Source organism: Portunus trituberculatus, chromosome 42 (assembly GCF_017591435.1).
Source record: "Portunus trituberculatus isolate SZX2019 chromosome 42, ASM1759143v1, whole genome shotgun sequence".
In the NCBI taxonomy this organism is placed as follows: domain Eukaryota; kingdom Metazoa; phylum Arthropoda; class Malacostraca; order Decapoda; family Portunidae; genus Portunus; species Portunus trituberculatus.
In genome coordinates, this window is record NC_059296.1 from 20,488,327 (window position 1) to 20,510,068 (window position 21,742).

The 21,742-nt window shown below is 41.1% G+C and overlaps 1 protein-coding gene across 18 annotated transcripts in view; it reads right to left on the bottom strand.

Moving 5' to 3' along the window:
• LOC123517719 (multiple C2 and transmembrane domain-containing protein-like) overlaps positions 1–21,742 on the bottom strand; it is a 638,372-nt gene that overhangs the window by 201,711 nt on the left and 414,919 nt on the right. For all 18 annotated transcript variants that reach the window (XR_006678551.1, XR_006678552.1, XM_045278096.1 and 15 more), the window contains one exon: positions 9,842–9,962. Coding sequence is in view for 16 of the 18 variants with exons in the window: in XM_045278096.1 (XP_045134031.1) it covers positions 9,842–9,962 (121 nt within the window). In the remaining 2 variants the exon portion in view is untranslated. The remainder of the gene's footprint in view (positions 1–9,841; positions 9,963–21,742) is intronic.

Consider the following 21,742-nt stretch of genomic DNA (forward strand, 5'->3'; position numbering starts at 1 on the left):
GTTATCCTCAACAAACACATCTGTACCGTGGACACTGGAATCGCAACCTGTCGTGGAATCCCATTGTTAGCGTGGACTCATTTTCCTTCGCGGCTTCAAGCTCACTGATTGTTGTCAACTTGCAGCGCCTCATACTAGGCAAGGCGTCGCCTTAAGCAGGGTGCCGTGTCTACCGTCCATCAGATGATGCCGTGAGGGGCCTTTAAGGGTGATAAGGGCTCCTTGCATAGAGTCTGGTGGTGAGTGGTGTGTACAGGACCTCTGCTTATAATGACATCGGGCTGAACAACTCGCCATGAACGAGGGCACGCTGTGCGCCATGAGCCAGGCACTGACCGTACCAGTGGTCCTTTACGGGGTGAAAAGGACTCACTGACAGTGTTTGGGGAGTGGAGTGTGGCGGGTTATGCTCATGGCTACCCGTGTGAGGCGCAGTAAGGTGGCAGCGTCACTCTCCTCGCACTCACGGGTCTGGGGTGAACTCTTACGGGGTGAAAGGGTTCGCCCCAGTACCTGTGTAGGCAAGTGAACTTCAATTGCGTCGCAGTGAGGTGGCAGCGCCACTCTCCTCGCACCTAAGGGTGTGGGTGGACCCTTACGGGGTGAAAGGGTTCATCCCAGTACCTGTGTAGGCAAGTGGACTTCAATTGCAGCGCAGGAAGGTGGCAGCGTCACTTTACTCGCACTCAAGGGTGTTGGGTGGATCCTTACGGGTGAAAGGGTTCGTCCCAGTACCTGTGTAGGCAAGTGGACTTCAATATTGTGTCTTGAAATCGCATCGTGAGGACTGGAACCGCATCGACATCGTGGAAACCCGCATCGTTCCCGTGGAAACTGGAATTGCATCTTGATCGTGGAAACTCGCATTATTATCTTGGAAACTGGAAGGGCATCTTTATCATGGAAAGGCATCGTCATTTTGGAAACTTGCATCGCTATCGAGGAAACTGGAATGCCATTGTTATCTTGGAAACTCGGAGCGCTATCGAGGAATCTGGAATCAAATCTTATCGTACACACTGTTATCGTGGAAGCTCTCGTGATCGTCGTTCGTTTCGTTATCTCTGAATTACTTAATTAGTCTTGGTATTATTATTATTAGCTTCCATAATAATAGAGATGTTGGTCATTTTTATCTTATCTTTTTTACTGTATTTTTTTTCAGGGTACAGTTTAGTGTTCTTCAACCTTTTCTAAATTCGTGCACCTTTTCGAGAAGCAAGGAGGACTATAAAAGAAATGCATCAATATTCGTAATTTTCCCTACTTTAAGACTGAAAATCGATAGATAACATTATTGAATATCTACCTGAAGCTACAGTTTTTTAGTCCTAAACAGTCGCTATATAGAGCGAAATGTACTATAACAAAATGCCACATCTCAAACACATTAGGCCCGTGTTCCGTCGGAGTGTAATATATTACTATTGTGAATAAATCGCAATACTTTGATTAATATCAATAGGAGAGGACCCAAACTGTCACAATTTCAGTGTTCGCAGGAGAGAGTCAGTATCGTCTCGCGGTACAGAGTAATCGTCTCTAAACACTGTATTACGATGTATCTATTGATTTGCCAGGGTTTTACTCCTACCAGTATTTTTCTGTTCTTATTCTACCATGGTATTTCTTTATAGTTACTTGAGTTTATACGACTGACATCATAATATAGAGCAAAACATAATTGTCTGGTGTACCAAGATCTTTCATTTCTAGAGACTTGAAGACAGCACGGAACCTTAACACACATTTCACCTCGCTTCTGCACAGGTTAATTCTTCTTCTTCTCAACCTTTTAATGTGATGTACCCTCGAAGTCTTTCAGTATTGATCACGTACCCTTACCCACAATGCAGCGTCAGGAAGGGTAACAATAAATGCATGGTTTATTGACTTAGTTTATTAAGTTTAAATTGTGTTATATATGTGGAGCAGACACAATTTTTAATTAATATTAGTATGTTTCTATGAGGTAGTGTCGATAGGAACTGGTACCTCACAGGGAGACACTATATGTGACTAACATGCAATGCATTTACCAAAAAGGAACTATATCAGACAATTTTCGATCATTATGGCAGTGAACTAGTGTTGCTTGCAGCTAGTTGCAACTTGTAACTAGTAACAGTGATAAATAAGTCACTGTGTGTGTGAATAACATATAAGATAAGAAATCGGAGCAAATATTATAGGTTTGCAAGGTTGTGTGGCAACTGTAATCCAAGAGAGCTTCCTCTCAAGTGATATAACTCCAAGAGTTTCCTTGTTAACGTTGTTAACGTGTCCTGGTTCTAGTGAAGGACACATTGTATACTACAAACGAATTTGCTGCTATTTAAAACTGAAGCATTTTGAGAAACCCGCCACGTACCCCAAAAATTCCTCTCACGTACCCCTGGGGGTACGCGTACCCCAGGTTGAGAACCCCTGCTCTAGGGCTTAGAAAATACACGTGGATGGAGAGAGACCAGATAAATATTGGAGCAGACAGTTTATATACAGAACGCCCAGCAGGTGAAGAAATATGGTAAGGAAAAAAGTATGCTTGTGAAGTAGAACAGGTGAATGTATTAAATGACTGATGCTCTGTTCAAGGTGAGAGAGAGAGAGAGAGAGAGAGAGAGAGAGAGAGAGAGAGAGAGAGAGAGAGAGAGAGAGAGAGAGAGAGAGAGAGAGAGAGAGAGAGAGAGAGAGAGAGAGAGAGAGAGAGAGAGAGAGCAATACCTGAAAGAATCTCTACAACTTGTGCTCTAAATATCGTGTCTTTTTTTTTCTGGAACACACTTACTCTTCTAAAATTTTTCTCACAAACTATAATACCTTTCTTCTCTCCTCCCTCGCACTCCTATAATACCTTCTCATCTCTCCTCCCTCGCACTCCCCTAATATTCCAAAGTTGGCCCCCCATAACCCTACACCATGCCACGAACACATGCCCGGGAAAGAATAATATTAGTGTCCTTGATTAAGCGACCCAAAGCACACTCATAAATTCATCCTCACACACACACACACACACACACACACACACACACACACACACACACACACACACACACACACACACACACACAGAGAGAGAGAGAGAGAGAGAGAGAGAGAGAGAGAGAGAGAGAGAGAGAGAGAGAGAGAGAGAGAGAGAGAGAGAGATAAGCAGACAGACAGATCAACAGACAGAAAAATCAACAGACTGACAGATACACAGACAATCAGATAGACAGACAGACAAACGCAACAAACAAGCAGATAAAGAAAAAGACAAAGCACGCACACTCACACCCACACACACACACACACACACACACACACACACACACACACACACCACACACCACACACACACACACACACACACACACACTCAATCAGGCCAGACATACATAGATTAGCACTCGCCGACGCACAGTGACGACAAAACAGGACTGAAGCAAGACAAATGGAGGAGAAGCGACGATTTGCAGTATTTTTCCCCCTTTATACATGGAATTCACGCGTATCCCAACTCGTGTCTACATTTCTCCTCCCTCCTTTTCTCTCCTCTCCTCTCTTTCTTTCCCTCAGGTATCATTCTTCCTTCTCTCTTTTTACTTCCCCGACCTTCATTTACCTCTTAATCTGATGCCTTCCTCTCTTAATGACATTTTTCCCCTTTATGACATCAATATACATCATTCCCTCACCTTTCTCTCCCCACATCAATATTCTCCTCGCCTTTCATTCATTTCCCTCCCACGCACCGCCTATTCCTGTTGATTCATTCACTTAAACCTTGCCTAGTCCACGTAAGCCGTCCACCTACTCCATGTTCCAGCCAGCTTTCCATTCCTGCACGTCACCCACACTCGCCTCGCCTCGCTCACCTGCAACACCTACAGTCTCGGAGCTGCATGTATAGCGCCCTAATACCCAGCAGACCCAGACTCAGACAGTAAGCAGCTGATCCTTCCTCGCCCTGTGCATTTTGGGAGGGCATTGATTCTGACTGGCTGGCGCACACGCACACTCGCACACACACACACACACACACACACACACACACACACACACACACACACACGGTGGCAGAGAAAGGAAATACAAAGCTTGACCGATTTTCTGAGTGCAGGAGAAAACAAGGAAAAAACAAGAAAGGAGTCAAATCAATGCTTTCTTCGCCTCCACCCAATGCGATGCAGGAGGAGGAGGAAAAGGAGGAGGAGGAGAAGAAGAAGGAAGAAGAAAAGGAGGAGGAGGAGGAGGAGGAGGAGGAGGAGGAGGAGGAGGAGGAGGAAGCTAGGAAGGTGAAGGCAATCCCGAGCCAGAATCAAATTACGGTTGGGACAAGAACGCCGTGAGCTGCTTTGGTGGTCCGCGGCAGTGACGTAGGCAAGGGCCGCAAGTGTGAAGGGTGAGGCGAGGACAAGGACGAGAGAGAGAGAGAGAGAGAGAGAGAGAGAGAGAGAGAGAGAGAGAGAGAGAGAGAGAGAGAGAGAGAGAGGCTTACGAGGTGAGGGTTACACTGGACTCTATTATCTTAAAACGACCTAAAACGACTTTATAATCTAAGACTAGAACGAGGATAGGAGCGGAGGCAGAATTCCGTGTGTGTGTGTGTGTGTGTGTGTGTGTGTGTGTGTGTGTGTGTGTGTGTGTGTGTGTGTGTGTGTGTGTGTGTGTTCCCGCAGCTTCTGTGGCCTTTGTTCTCAGGCTATATTTCTCCATTTTCTCTCTCACTTCGAAAACAAATATAAAAAATGCAGCGGATTATGTTCCAAGTATAGAGCGAGAGCGAGAGAGAGAGAGAGAGAGAGAGAGAGAGAGAGAGAGAGAGAGAGAGACAGAGAGTATTTTCAAGCACTGTACAGTAATAATAAAAAAAGAGATAAGTTTCTCTCAAAAACACACACTCAATAGAAGAACTCAGCGGAATGTTACAGGGTTAGATTACCAAACGAAACTTTTCCTCTCCACTCACAACGCGCAGAGAATAATTACTAGTTTCTCGGCGAGGACAATACTCTCAAATGTTTTTCCGTCTTATCTCGACAACTTTTAATTGATTCTAGAGGAAGTGTCCCAGATTTTCAAGTATGTGTTCCCACTCATGTAGTTTTCACAGACAATCATCTTTACTAATTGTGGATAAAACACCAATGAAAACCTCACCGGTCATTCATCTAGCCTTTCAAAACAGTCAAGGTGAAAGTTCAAAGCATTTAAGAATACAACCCCAAATAATCCAGTTTCTATTCAGCAAGGACTGTTGAATAATATAAACTACCGACCTTTTCACTTTTTTGTCTCTCAATCTCTCTCTGTGAAACGAGGCATTCATTCTGAGGTGGCGAGATGAAGAGGAGGGAGTGTCAGGTGTAAGTGCTGGCAACAGGTGAGGTCTTAATTACCGGAGTGACACAAGAAGCAAGGCAGGCCATGCATCAAAGGAGACGTACAAAGGAGGTGTCCACACGCAAGGCTATGCAGTCATCATTCCAACACGGACACACTCAAATAGACAGGTAAGCAAACAGACAGAAAGACAGACAGATAGATAGATAGATAGATAGATAAATAGATAGATATATAGATAGACAGATAAACAGACAGACAGATGTAAAGAAGTCCAACTGACTATGAGAGAGAGAGAGAGAGAGAGAGAGAGAGAGAGAGAGAGAGAGAGAGAGAGAGAGAGAGAGAGAGAGAGAGAGAGAGAGAGAGAGAGAGAGAGAGAGAGAGAGAGAGAGAGAGAGAGAGATGCAAGGATTAATAGATGAATACTTAAATGGAAGGGGGCGAACAGATAAACATATGCATAGATACACACACACACACACACACACACACACACACACACACACACACACACACACACACACACACACACACACACACACACACACACACATACATATACATATACATATATACATACATACATACATACATGGATACATGGATATTGACAACAAATATACGAACACAAACACAAAGAAAACAAAAAAACATATCAAGCAAGCATGTCGCTTAATAAACTTACTGAACTAAAATGAATAATTATGATTCCTGCTTAAGTAACAACACAGCACAACGCAACACTGATAAACTGCATAAGTACATAACATCCATACCCACCCAATCCCTTACCACCCTCCAACACACACACACACACACACACACACACACACACACACACGACAGCATCCTATTAGCAGATTTAGATGACGCTAATTTGTAACGTGAAGATAATAATGAGGTGACGGAGCCATCCTAGCGAGGCATTGAGGGGGAGGACGAGGCAAAGCAGCGCCACTGAGTCGTGCGAGCGGAGGAAAATGCATATTAAAAAGAGGAAAACAGGATAATCCGGCAAATCGGATCATTTCTCTCCCTGGCTAAGCACGTCCTGTAATAACGTCAATTAATTAGCACGCTCGGAACTCATGAAATTACTGCATGGTCACGGTTAACTCCATCATACAGCGACGCCCCGCGGAGATGATAACGAGGCCAGCTGACGCAAATGTGCCGCGGGAATGCGTGTACGTAGACAGCAAGTGTGTGTGGTGTGTGCCTTTTATCATAGTTATTATCAACCCTCAATTTGCTTTAAGTCTCAGTGCTCGTGTATTATTGTAGACATGAACCATAAATAGATTGAAATTGTAAATGTAATGCTTGTATAATGTGAAAAAATAAATCTTTATCATTTTCTCACGTAAATCGGTAAAAATAAGGTAATCTCTCTTAAATGTGTTGTCGTAATGCGTGTAACAAAAAAGGATGATAATGCTCAATCTATTTTTCAAGTGCTTTATGACTAAGATCTCGTATTTCACTCCACACACGTATGTAGGTCAAAACAAAGTCATCTTTCGCAAGTCTGCCTCGATAGTGCGAGGAAATAGTAGTTCTTTTTTTCTCACTTAAATTTCAATGTTTTTTCACGAATTGGAACTTACATCTTAATTTCAGACAAGCACATTTATAAAGAAAGTAAACTCCACGAGAAAATTATTTGAAAAAAAACACGCATAATAAGTAAACCAACTAAATAACGCACGTAAACACACACACACACACACACACACACACACACACACACACACACACACACACACACACACACACACACACACGTAGAAATTAATATCATGCAGTGGTGAAGTGAAAAGTGAAGGGAGAAGACAGTAGAGTTTTCTGCAGCTACATGTCTGTATTCACAAGGCTTGGATGTGATTGTTCCTCACATTCACTAGCAACTTTATTCCCAATAATTTTACTGCCAATAATTACGAGTTTCAAATCGAATTCATGAAAGGAAAAGTCACATTAAACAAGGACACGTACAAAAATAGTAAGTAGGGCAGAGAAATATACACACAAACTAAACGTAGCAAACGAAGAGACACAGATAAATGCAACAATAAAAGGCAAAATTAAAATCAGATTGAGGAAAAAAAAAATAGAAAATGAAATGTAAATGAATTGATGAAAGAATATATGATACTGAGGAATATTGAATTGTAAGAAAAATAAAAATACACTCGTACTATATTTCTGGAATATTACATTATCCTTCAGATGAAAAATAAAGGAATTGCACCTTTCACATTTAAAAAGAAAAAAATAATTATGTCTCTCTCTCTCTCTCTCTCTCTCTCTCTCTCTCTCTCTCTCTCTCTCTCTCTCTCTCTCTATTACTCACAAACTATTTTTTTTACCTTTCCTTAAACATTACATACATTAACAAACTTGCTGATAAACTTCTTAGAAACACACACACACACACACACACACACACACACCCACCCACACACACACACACACACACACACACACACACACACACACACACACACACGGGGAAGTAAGATAAGTGTGTAGTCTCCGCCTCCACCTCCAATATTGACACAAAAAGGACGCGACGAGTGAGGTCAATTGTGTGGCAGAAAGACCTCCTATTGAGAGAGAGAGAGAGAGAGAGAGAGAGAGAGAGAGAGAGAGAGAGAGAGAGAGAGAGAGAGAGAGAGAGAGAGAGAGAGAGAGAGATATAGATTGATATTTACACACAAAAACACATCCTACCTCCAACAATATTCCCGCGACACACACACACACACACACACACACACACACACACACACACACACACACACACACACACACACACACACACACACACACACACATACAGCAAAACAATAAGAACACATACCCATAGAGGACAAGATAAAGGAAGAACACAAACATACATGCACATTAAAAGACAGAGACACAAACAGATCGAACACTACTGAAAGAAAAACACGAAAAGAAACAGATTAATGCGCAGACACATAAAGAGAGACAACGACCAGAAGTATCGACAAAAGCAGACAAACAGACGGAGACACGAGCGGAGAGGGAGAATAAAAGAGGGAAGAAAGACAAGCAAGCCACAAGACAGACACACAGACAGACTGAAATAAAAACAAATAAAAAGACAGAAAGAAAAGTAATATGGACGAAGAAAAGGAGAAGGAAAGTAAGACACGGGACAGAAATACACAGACTGACAAACAGGAATGAAAACATGCAAAAAGAAAGAGAGAGAAAAGTAACATGGACGAAGAAATGGAGGACAGGAACACACAATACAAACAGAAATGAAAACATAGAAAAAAAGAGAGAAAAATAATGTGGATGAAGAAAAGGAGGACAGCAAACCACAAGACAGAGAGAGACAGACTGACAGACAGAAATGAGTGAGGAGGGTCAGGAAGAAATGTGGCTTCTAGAAAACATCTTCGTGATTGGCTAACCCACTCAACCAATAGCAGAAGGAGACACAGAAAAAGAAAAAAAAAATCCTCACAACGAAACTTAATTAAATTTTGATACTATTAAAAAATCTCAGAAAATTGGTAACTTTATTAACAGAGAGAGAGAGAGAGAGAGAGAGAGAGAGAGAGAGAGAGAGAGAGAGAGAGAGAGAGAGAGAGAGAGAGAGAGAGAGAGAGATAATTACAGCAATAATGAAGGTGGCAGAAAATATGAGGTAATGTAAGAGACCTGAAAGTGACTCAAGGTGCTTTAATATTCCCTGCAGGTCGTGTGTGTGTGTGTGTGTGTGTGTGTGTGTGTGTGTGTGTGTGTGTGTGTGTGTGTGTGTGTGTGTGTGTGTGTGTGTGTGCGTGTGTGTGTGTCATGATTCTATTTTTTATTACTATTATTCACTTATGCTTTCTTGTTTCAGTTTAAGATGTTGCTTTATATGCTCTCTTATCTACACACACACACACACACACACACACACACACACACACACACACACACACACACACACACACACACACACACACACACACACACACACACATTCGGCCTATCGACCCGATCAATAAAGACAAAGAACCATTTACCATATAAAGAAATGTGTGTGTGTGTGTGTGTGTGTGTGTGTGTGTGTGTGTGTGTGCTAAATACAATAACTACTAAAAGCAATCACATATTCAAAACAATTAAATTCTGCTAGAAAAATCAATGAAACAAAAGAAATGAATAAAAACATAAGAAAAATAAATAAAATCCTAACACATTACAGTATCAAACTCAGTGAAATGAAATAATTATATATTTGAAAAAAAAAATCAAATATCGAAACCAACAAATCAATCTCCCTAGAAAAAAAAAAAATGTTAAAAATCCTAAATAACACAACAGGCTCTTAAATCAAACCCTGCCACAACAAACCTCAAAAAAGAATAAGAAAACAATATATTTAAAGAAAAACTATCTGAAACCCTCTTGTCATCCCGTCAGACACACACAGGTAAACAGAGCCAGGTAAATACTAGGACACACGCGGACAAACAACACCTACCTTGAACGTGGTAAAGAAGGAGGGCGCGGGGCGGGGCTGAGTGTTGGCTCTGGGTCTGTCTTGCTCCTTCGCCTTACGGGTACCCAGGGTTGGCGAGCCCTTGGGTGACGGCTCACTCGACCTGGGGGAAGATGATATCCGTGTGAGTGGGAGAGAGAGAGAGAGAGAGAGAGAGAGAGAGAGAGAGAGAGAGAGAGAGAGAGAGAGAGAACGGTAAAATTAGCAGGTTAGCAGAAAGGAAGATAGATATGCATGAAGAGAAGGAGGGAGAGAGGAAGAAAGGAAGGAAGGAAAAAGGAACGAAGGAAGAAAATAAAAAAGAAAGAAAAGAAAAGAAAAAGAAGTAAGAAAGAAGAAAAGACAAAAATCAGAGACGCCCCCTCCCCAAAAAAAAAGTAAAAAAGGAAGTAAAAATGACGAAGGAAACAGGAAAAGAAATGTGAGGAAATAAGACACACAGTAAACTATTTCTTCTCTAAGGCAACCCAACACGTGAAGGAAATGGCAACACTGAATACAATTTCCAAAGGTGCTTGTCAAGTCAGCTTAACATAAACACCAAAACTCCCCCCTCCCCTCCCCTCCACACCCTCCTCCGGCAGTAGCAGAGAGAGAGAGAGAGATAGAGATAGAGAGAGAGAGAGAGAGAGAGAGAGAGAGAGAGAGAGAGAGAGAGGCCAGGCAGGAGATTCGGGATTGAAGAAAGAAAGGAGGAGTGAAGGTAAAGGAGGGAATCGAGAGAGAGAGAGAGAGAGAGAGAGAGAGAGAGAGAGAGAGAGAGAGAGAGAGAGAGAGAGAGAGAGAGAGAGAGAGAGAGATCAAAGTAACATCGCCCAGTGCCTTCTGGTGTGTGAGTGTGTGTGTGTGTGTGTGTGTGTGTGTGTGTGTGTGTGTGTGTGTGTGTGTGTGTGTGTGTGTGTGTGTGTGTGTGTGTGTGTGTGTGCTATCTAACTTCTGGAGTGTCACTTGAGGATTCTGGAGCAAAGTTGTAGAATAAATTAATTCACTTTACGTTTTTTTCTTTTCGTTTTTTTCCCATTTCTAAGATCATGATTCCCTTTGTGGCAGCGTCAAAATATAATGAAAGACTTACTTCTTCATTCATTTACCCCTGTGCGTATCTTTTTAACTCACATATTTGTTTAGTGGTGTGTCTGATCTTAATTCGTTGTTCAAAATACACCCAAAATAATAATAGTACATCCATAATGTCTCCGAAGTCTCTCTCTCTCTCTCTCTCTCTCTCTCTCTCTCTCTCTCTCTCTCTCTCTCTCTCTCTCTCAAGCGATACATAATTAACCCAAACGTTTAGAAATGAGGCAAGGAGATTATTGGCCAGCCAGCGAAGATCAAAACACTGCCTGATCAAAGCTGGTTCAATACACAACACGCGGATATTAAAGGAAAGTTACTGAAAATCTTTATTAACAGTGACACATTCCGTTTAATAGCGATGCATTTGTATAAGTGTAAATCATTCTGTGGGTTTGTCTTTTTCGTTTATCTCTTTGTATGTATGTATGTATGTATGTATTATGTATCTATTTACGTATATATGTATGTATGTATGTATGAAGAATGAATGGAAGAATGAAAGTGTGTGTGTGTGTGTGTGTGTTTGTGTGTGTATTTGTCTACGTACGTCTCTCTCTCTCTCTCTCTCTCTCTCTCTCTCTCTCTCTCTCTCTCTCTCTCTCTCTCTCTCTCAGAAAATTGTTACTCTAACCCACATTCACTTCTTTTTCTTTTCCTCTTCCTTTTCCCTTTTCCTTTCCCCATCTCTCCTCAAATTTCTCTTCCTAACGCTTAATTTCCTGTTTCCCTCCAGTTTTCCTTTCCTCTCCTTCCTCGTTTGCTCGCCTCCTTCCGTCCTTTATCACCAGTTCTCACCCTAGCACTTTTATCCTTCATTCCTTCTTTTCCTCTCCCTCACTCCCACGCTTTCTCAAACACAGCCTTCCCTTTCATATTAATCCTCATATCACTAAGCCTTTTTCTTATCCTTTTATCCCTCATCTTTTACTCTCACTCATATTCTCATTCCCTCACACCGCAAATTACTCTCACTGCATCATCACTTAATCTTTTTCCTCTCGGCCTCATTTCTCGTCCTCGGCATTTTTCTCTTTTCTCTTTTTTTTTTCTCTCTTATGGTTTTTTTTTTTATTTTCTTCCACTTAAACGTTTGTCTCTTTCGTTGTTGTTTTTTTCTTTTTTTTCTTTTTCATCTTAAGGATTTAGACTTTCAAGGTTTATCCTGGTTTTATTTTTAGTTCCTCCTTCATCTCGTTTTTATTTTCTAGGTTTATTAACAAACATATATATTTTCTCTCTCTCTCTCTCTCTCTCTCTCTCTCTCTCTCTCTCTCTCTCTCTCTCTCTCTCTCTCTCTCACACACACACACACAAACCCACACACACACACATATATCTTTCTCCTTTCCATCTCCTAAACCTTATCTTCGTTTCCTTCCTTTTAGTCTTAATTCTTTCGTCTTTCTCTCTCTCTCTCTCTCTCTCTCTCTCTCTCTCTCTCTCTCTCTCTCTCTCTCTCTCTCTCTCCACTTCGTCAGCATAAGAGGCTCATGAATAAAAATAGTGATCATCAAGAAAGTCGTCTCATTTCCGACGCAGCATCCTGACGAGCGCCAAGGTTTGCCACGGGGCTTACAGGGCAATGAAGGGGCACGACTCCCACATTCTCCCATTCTGCTCTCTCTCTCTCTCTCTCTCTCTCTCTCTCTCTCTCTCTCTCTCTCTCTCTGGTTGTTTTAATTCTTATTTGATTTTATCTTTTTGTATTTTGTTTTTTCTATTTTTCTTTTTTTTCTTCGGTTTTTTTTTTATACCATGTGGGCTTTTCACGGGAATTTATGGGCTAAAGGGGATACTTTTGAGGGTACCTCCTATCTTAAAGCCCACCCGCTAGGAAACCGTTGCCCCGAGTGAGGAAGCCCAACCTACACTCGGACCGTGGACAGGATTCGAATCCGTGCGCTTCGAGACCTCTAGGATCCCAAAGCACGCATGGTTCCACTGTACCACTTGTTCTTCTTCTTCTTCTTCTTCTTCTTCTTCTTCTTATTATTATTATTATTATTATTATTATTATCATTATTATTCTCATGTTCTTTATTTCAGCTTTCTTATTCTCTCTGTTTCTGATTTTTTCTTTCTTCATAATTTTGCGATGCTCTTGTGTCTGTTAACGAGATTCAACTTATTGGATATCGCGTTGTTTTTTTTATCTTTTTACTTTGACGTCTCTCCCTTTAGGATTTCACTTGCCTTGCTCTTTTTTTTTAATATGTATATAAAATGAAGTCCAGGAAAAAAAATATAAAATCATTTACTCTTTCCATTTCAGCTAATTAAAAAAAAAACAGTAAATTAAAAAGAAAAAATGAAAGCAAACGAATTAAAAAATATATTGCTCAATTTGCAAATCCTGGCGAGACTTTTAAAAATTCATAACGCATTTTCTATCGGTCTGAAATAAAAACAAACGTGAATAAAATAAAATAAATGAATAAACCAATCCTTCAGTTTTCATTCATTATTAATCCAAATATACTGGTCTGGCTGGATCTTGACGGTGATAAATTGCCAAGGAACACAAGAAAATAATGAAAAAAAAAGGAAATTAACAAAAATATCACTCAGAATTAATCACTTCACACCTAAAATTTACTGGCGTTCCTATAAGCCTCGAGTGTTCACCTTATATAACTCTCTACTTCCTGTTGGTGAAGGCAGACAGAGTATAATGCGTGTGATGATAAAGAAAACGGAAGGAATGAAGTGATCTCTGTTTGCCGAAGTCTGACCAATAGGTGCCTGTCTGTATGTTAATGTTAATGCTTGTGTCTGTCTCGGCTTAACCCTTCAGTACCATGACGCGTTTTCATATTCATTTTGCTTACTATTTGGCGATTTTATACAGCTTCAGACACTTATGTGAGGATTGAAATAGTGAAGACTCTAGCCATTAATCTTCTGACCGTCATAGATAGTTTATTATGTCAATAAAATCGTCTAATCGTACTCAAAACTCAAGGTAAAAAAACTTCTCAGTAATAAAGGGGTTAATGGTCTTTGTATACGACAGTTGATGGTTGTAAGCTCTTGATAATTCCCACACGCACACACACACACACACACACACACACACACACACACACACACACACACACACACACAAACTCATAAAAAAAGAAAAATATCTAATGGATTTTGGATCGACTAGCTGTATTTGATTTAATTTTACTTCTTTTTCGTTTTATTGATGTACATGTAAGATTGTTTCTGGCAAGGGTAACAAAAAAGATGAAAGAAAAGCTACACTGAAGGCGCCAATCTCCAATGAGTAGAACCAAAAGGATGATAGATCTAATTTCTTTTCATCGTCTTTTCTCTATCCTAATGATCGACAGATTGATTTTGTACCAGTGGTGTAATTTGTCACTCACTTAACTATGTACCTATCTGTCCGTCTGCCAGTATAACAATCTATTATGTATCTATCTATCCGTCTATCTACCTAGCGATCTATTTATCTATCTATCTACCTACCTATCTATCTATCAATGAATCAATCAATTAATCTATCTATCTATCTGTCTACCTATCTATCTATCTACCTATTTATTTATCTACCTACATATTTATCTATCTACTTACCCATCCATCTATCAATAAATCAATCATTCTATCTATCCATCTGTCTATCTACCTACTTACATAACTATCTACCTCAAAGGCAATGATCAGGTCTCGGGGAGGTGGTAAGGAAGAGCCAGGTGTGTCGTGGGCTGTCCTTTCAGCAGTGTCAAGTGTCCCAGATTCAGGTGTTGGTGATGGTGTGTTCCTGTAGCTTCAAGTAATGCTATGGCTGATGTGATGTATGGGGTTACTTATGCGAATGAGAGAGAGAGAGAGAGAGAGAGAGAGAGAGAGAGAGAGAGAGAGAGAGAGAGAGAGAGAGAGAGAGAGAGAGAGAGAGAGAGAGAGAGAGAGAGAGAGAGAGAGAGAGAGAGAGAGAGAGAGAGAGAGAGAGAGAGAGAGAGAGAGAGAGAGAGAGCAAATAAAGATGGATGAACAAACCGAGGCAGACTGACATGGTAATAAAAAGGGTGAAAAGAAAAACACGTCATTACGTTCCTGGACTTGCTTCCTTTGGTGTCCCGTGAACAGACAAGACACAGACGGCAGGACACCGCCCCACCCCGCCTCTCTCTCCACCCTCGCCCTCCGTGTGGACTGGGCAATTGTTCCTGCCAGACAAAGGCCTCGTACATGTCTTCATCGATCCTAGGAACTGAGTGTCTTCCGGGTTATCGTCATCAGATCTATTTAGACGCTTTCTTCTCGCACTTCTAAGGATCCAAGGACGAAACTCCTCTTTAAAGCCTGAACAACCAAGAGCAAAATCCCAGAATTTCCAAGAACTACTGAATCACTTCTAGAAACCTGGAGGAGCAGCAATGATGTCTCTTTTAAAAGCCTGAAAATTTCAAAAGTTTATATGATGTGGGGAAGTTGAAGGCCTAAATCCCTCTTCCTCTTAAAGGCCTGAACGACCATAAGAAAAATAACTCTTAAATTTTTAAGGACCAAAGACAAAATCCCTCTTAAAAGCTTCAACAACTAATGACATGAACACTTTTCTGACATGGTCGTGTCTTGTTAACAATGAGGTCATTGTAATGAATTATTTTGATGGACATCAAGAATTAGGAATGTGAATAGCAATTTTATATTAGCCAGGCTACACAAGCATGTATTCTTGACATTGCACTACGAACAAATGAATGTTTTAATGTTGTAGTTGATTAGCAGGAAGATTAATTAGCATTGATTAAAACTAATAAACAAAGAAATATATAATTAACTAAGGAACAAAAACCAAAGAAACAAAACAAATAATTGAATAAATAAGCAAAACTGAAATTTAGAAAACTTTCCAATTTGTGAGCTGAGGAAGACAGGACACTATATTTCATGCCCTTTCTCCAGCCCGCGGCTAGAGTGATGCGGATGTCTCGGTCAATGCGGGCAGAACGCCAAGCTCTGAGTGATACATTCGCTCACAACATGCCAGACTTCCACCTTGAAGGCTCCTGTTGTCCACTTGTCGTGTGAGGTTTTTATGTGGCAGAGATCAAATCTAAAGTGAAAGGTTCGAGACAAATACCTAAGGGACGCGACGAAGGCAACATAAAGGGGACCACTTGAGATCGAAGACTACACTCGATGCGCTTCAATCAAACCTCCTCTCTTCCTCAGCTTCGCCTTTCTACAACATATACAAGAAATGCAAGACTGGAGGAAAAACCGAACATATAACATCACAGTGATTCCATTCCTCGATTCCCGAAGCAATCATGTAAAGCTGCACACACGCCATGTAGCCGAGGATGGACACGTGACAGGGCGCCGGAATCTCTGACTGCCGAGGCGAGCACAAAGAAAATCAGTGTTCGCATGCTGTGAATTACGTTTCCTTCTTCAGCCTCCAAGCGTGACAACAGCATCTCTCTCTCTCTCTCTCTCTCTCTCTCTCTCTCTCTCTCTCTCTCTCTCTCTCTCTCTCTCTCTCGTGTATCTTTCCTTTAAGGTTTTCATTTTTTCTTCGTACCTCCTTTCCTCCCATCCTGTTGATATTCACACCCTTTAATTCTCACTCTCTCTCTCTCTCTCTCTCTCTCTCTCTCTCTCTCTCTCTCTCTCTCTCTCTCTCTCAACGTATTTATCAACCTATCAACTTACTATTTTTGTTTGTGAGAGAGAGAGAGAGAGAGAGAGAGAGAGAGAGAGAGAGAGAGAGAGAGAGAGAGAGAGAGAGAGAGAGAGAGAGAGAGAGAGGTAATGATGAGAAGGAAACTTGCACAATACCATACCTCATTATCCTTCGCTCAGAGACACTGACAAAGAGAACACTTGTACACACGAGACGGAACGTTGCCATAACTCCCAATACATAACTCAGGTAAGAGGGACCGCCGCTTCCCGCCAGGTGTGCGCAGGCGAACTAGCTAAGCAGGTGCGCAAGTGGTAACAGCTGATTAAGGAACACAATACGAAAGAACGTAGGGGGTAATTAGGTGGTAATTAGCTCAGGGGAAGTAAAAAGTATGAAGGTTCTTTAGTCTTGAATTTAAGAGAGGAAAACTGCCGCTACTTGTGATTAATCTGCCAGCTGGGGATGATAGATTTTACATGTTTCTCTCTCTCTCTCTCTCTCTCTCTCTCTCTCTCTCTCTCTCTCTCTCTCTCTCTCTCTCTCTCTCAACATGGCTCCATATTTCATGTTTATTTGTCCTATCTTTTATTCTCTTAGCTTTACATTCATTATTTTTTCTTCTTATCCAGCTTCCTAGTTTGTCCTTTTAATTTTTGAGCCATACTGTACCTATTTACGCACCTGAATTTTTCACCACCCATTCCGGGGCTTTGACTTAACGCGAATGAATGAAGATGAATAGGTGTCTTTCCCATTTCAATGTTTCCCTTTTCACGCGTGATAATGATTTGCACACATACACACACACACACACACACACACACACACACACAGTAGTAGTAGTAGTAGTAGTAGTAGTAGTAGTGGTAGTTGTTGTTGTTGTTGTTGTTATATGATAAACACACTGCAAATACCAAAAAAAAAAAAATAATAATACGTGTTTCTTTGTTCAGTGTAGAAAGAACACAATGGCATCGTGCAGATAACTAACTGAAACTACCTAACTACTGAAAAAAATACTGTTTTAAAATACGTAAAAGCCACGATAATTAATTTATAAGTAACGATAATAACATACCACACTCAAATATCCAACTGAGGCAAAAACTGAAAAAAAAAAAATAAAGGAAGACTAACAAACCAGAATAAAAAAAATCTCACAATAAATCAACACAAAGTAAAAAACAACCAATCACACACACACACACACACACACACACACACACACACACACACACACACACACACACACACACACACACACACGTCACAGAACAATACACATACCACTTCAACACACTGACTCTCCAATCTATACATCCAAACACTATTCATTAGCAAAACAAGCATGGAAGAGAAACACCATCTGAGCGATAACCGGAAGAGAAATATATGGCATAAAGGGAGAGGAAGGAAAAAAACATATATAAAAAACTAGAAAATGAAAGTACTGAAGTGAGAGCGAGGAAAAAGGGAAGGAGGGGAGCAATATTTTAGTCAGCTTTTAACGGTGGTCTATTGTTGAAGGAGACGCGCACACACACACACACACACACACACACACACACACACACACAGAGAGAGAGAGAGAGAGAGAGAGAGAGAGAGAGAGAGAGAGAGAGAGAGAGAGAGAGAGAGAGAGAGAGAGAGAGAGAGAGAGAGAGAGAGAGAGAGAGAGAGAGAGAGAGAGAGAGAGATAAAAAAAAAAGCTAACAAACTCCCTCCCTGTTTTGGTTTTCTCTCCTCTTTATTTTTCCCTCTTTGCCATTGAAATTTCCCTCCACCTGAGACGCCCTCACTTCCCCTCATCCCTCAGATTCTTCCTCCAATCCTCCAATCCCCTCCCTCCCTAAATCCAAGCGGCCTTCCCCTCACCTCACAAAATCTTTTTCCCTCCTCCCCCCGTCTGCCTCTTTTCTCTCTTCTCTGGGCTTCCTCTCTCAACCTCCCCTTTGCTCTAGTTTCCCCATTTATGGCGCTCTGTACCTCTAACACTCCTTTTCTCTTTCCCTCCTGTTCTCCCTCTCTCCCGCGTCCACCCTCAACCCTCCAGCAGGCAAGGGGACCAGCAGCAGCACCACATAACTCTTTCATGTCCTCCCGCTGCCGTTGGAGGGGAGGCTGGTCAGTGAGGGGCCAGGGAATACAGTACAGGCGGCGTCATGCTACACAGTGTACGTCAGAGAGGAAGAAAGTTAAGTGCATGACGTACGTATGTATTTTAATCCCTTCAGTACTAGGACGAATTTTTACCATAAGTTTTGGGTATGATTACACGATTTTATTTAGGAAGGGTTTATGGAGGTCGGAAAATTAATAGCTAGAGTCTTCACTATTTTAATCCCCACATAAGTTTCTGAAGCTGTATAAGATCAACAAACAGTAAGGAGGATAAATGTGCAAACGTGTCATGGTACTGAAGAGCTTAAGCCTTTCGCTGCGATATGAGACAATTAAGAACACCAGAAATAATGCATAGGTATTTCATCATCTTCAAGAACATAGGTAGGGATTAGAAAGGAATACATTTCACTTTTCTACCCAGCTTCAAGATTAGAGGAAGAAAATTAGGTGTGTGATGTACGTGTGTATCTCAAGCCTTTCCCTGCGATACGAGACAATCAACGGAAGTAATGCATGGAATCTTTATACCATCTTCAAGAACGTAGGAGGAATAAAAAAAATATATACTAATTTCTTAACCAGCTTAAAAGACTGAAAGTGGGTCAAGAATAAGTAAAGATGTCCCCCAGAATGATTATAAATTAAGATGCACCAAAAGTAAGTCATAGGTTTGAAAATGCCTACTATGTAACAATATAACTTATAGGATATTACACAACAGGCTCTTCAGAAACAAGGGTATTGTAAAAAGTAAGGTGACGAACGATAGGATGCGATAAGACACGTATGTCGTCGTAACTTCAGAATCAATATCTACTACATAAGAATAATGAACTAGTGAATATTACACACCAGACTCTTCAGAAACAAGGAAATTGTCTACGGGAAAGCTGGAAAATGGTGGGATGCGATAGGAGCAGAATAAATACATGCATAATGGTACACTAATGTATGTATAGAGTAGAGCCGTGAAATTAATGCTGCATACATATGAGTCAGTCCTTAAATACGACACACACACACACACACACACACACACACACACAAGGGGGGGACAATAAAGAGAGGGTGAAGAATGTTGCTTTGTGGAAAATCTAGAAGAAGAAGAAGAAGAAGAAGAAGAAGAAGAAGAAGAAGAAGAAGAAGAAGAAGAAGAAGAAGAAGAAGAAGAAGAAAAGAAAAAAAAGACGATGATAATGATGATGAAAATTATGATGATGATGATGAGGAGGAGGAAGAGAAGGAAGAAAAGAAGAGGAGGAGGAGGAGGAGGAGGAGGAGGAGGAGGAGGAGGAGGAGGAGGAAACGGAGAAGGAGAAGGAGAAGGAGAAGGAGAAGGAAAAGGAGAAGGAGTAGGAGAAGGAAGAGAAGTCATGATGCGTAGGTAATATACGAGGAGGAGGAGGAGGAGGAGGAGGAGGAGGAGGAGGAAGAGGAGGAGGAAAAGTCATGATGCGTAGGTAATATACGACTCTATTCTCTTTAGCTCGTGCATACGTGAAAATATTGACGATTTCTAAGCGCAGATTGCTTTGGTGTGGGTAAATGAAGAAGGGAGGGAGGGAGGGTGTGCGTGAGTGAGGAAGGGAGAGAGAGTGAGGGAAGGAGTAAGTGAGTGAGTGACGAAAGGAAAGAGTAAAGAACACATGGAAGGAGGGAAGGGAAGGGAAGGGAAAAGAAAGGAAAGAAAAAGAAAGGAAAGGAAAGGAAAGAAAAGAAACGAAAGGACACGAAACGAAATGAAAGAAGGAAAAAGAAGGAAAGAAAAAGGAAAGCAAAAAGAAAGAAAAGAAAAACAAGAAAGAAAGAAAAAACGAAAGACAATAGACAGATAGACAAGTTAAGGAAAAGAGAAAGTAAGGAAGCAAGAGAGGAAGGAACGAAAAAAGGAAGGGAAGAAGTGAATTGAAAAGAGAGTGAGTGAGTGAGTGAGTGAGAAAAGTAACAAAAAGAACAAGGGTGTATCTTTTAAGCAGTGAGTGAGGCAAGACGGGACACACTGCTAAATGTAAGAGGAAAAAAATAAGGAACCTGTATTTTTGTTTCTCCACACGCAGGAAGAAGTAAAAGCCCTTTCCATGTGTGTGTGTGTGTGTGTGTGTGTGTGTGTGTGTGTGTGTGTGTGTGTGTGTGTGTGTGTGTTTTGTTGTTTCATGCAATATTCCCTCGTCTGTTTCCTTTCTTCCTTCTCCAATTTTGGTCTTATTCTATTATTTTTCCTTCGTTTGCATAATCTTCAGGTTGCTGCTGCTCCTGCTTCTAGATTTTCTTCAATTATCTTCCCCAATTTTCTTTTCTCCTTTAAAAATATTTCCCACTATTTCTTTCTCTATTATTTGTTTTCCGTTTTCGTTTGCATGATTTTTCCGTTTGTTTATCCCCTTCTCGTGTCTCCCTCTCCTATTCTATATATTATTTTCTTTTTTTTCTTCTTCTTCCATCGTCACCTTATCTTTGTTTCTGTATCTCCTTGTCATTCGTCTTTGTTATTGCTATTCATGCAACAATTACTGCTGTTGTCATTATTACTATTACATTAGCAACATGCATATTCAACTCTTTTCGTGTACAACATTTCTCTCTCTCTCTCTCTCTCTCTCTCTCTCTCTCTCTCTCTCTCTCTCTCTCTCTCTCTCGAACGTCGCTTTTTTTTTTCTTCTTGTTTTATTCATGTTCTTATTTTCTTGTTATGAATCTTATATGCATTAGGAACACATCCCCCTGACCCCCTGCCCGTCCCCACCGCCCCCGCCTCCCGCCTCCCGCCCCCCGCCCACACAGAGGAGTAAAGGGCACGAAAAGTAAAGGTGATGATGTGGAAAACTACATGTGTGTGTGTGTGTGTGTGTGTGTGTGTGTGTGTGTGTGTGTGTGTGTGTGTGTGTGTGTGTGTGTGTGTGTGTGTGTGTGTGTGTGTGTGTGTGTGTGTGTGTGTGTGTGTGTGTGTGTCAATGTTCATAAGCCGTTCACATTTACACACAGTTAGAGAGAGAGAGAGAGAGAGAGAGAGAGAGAGAGAGAGAGAGAGAGAGAGA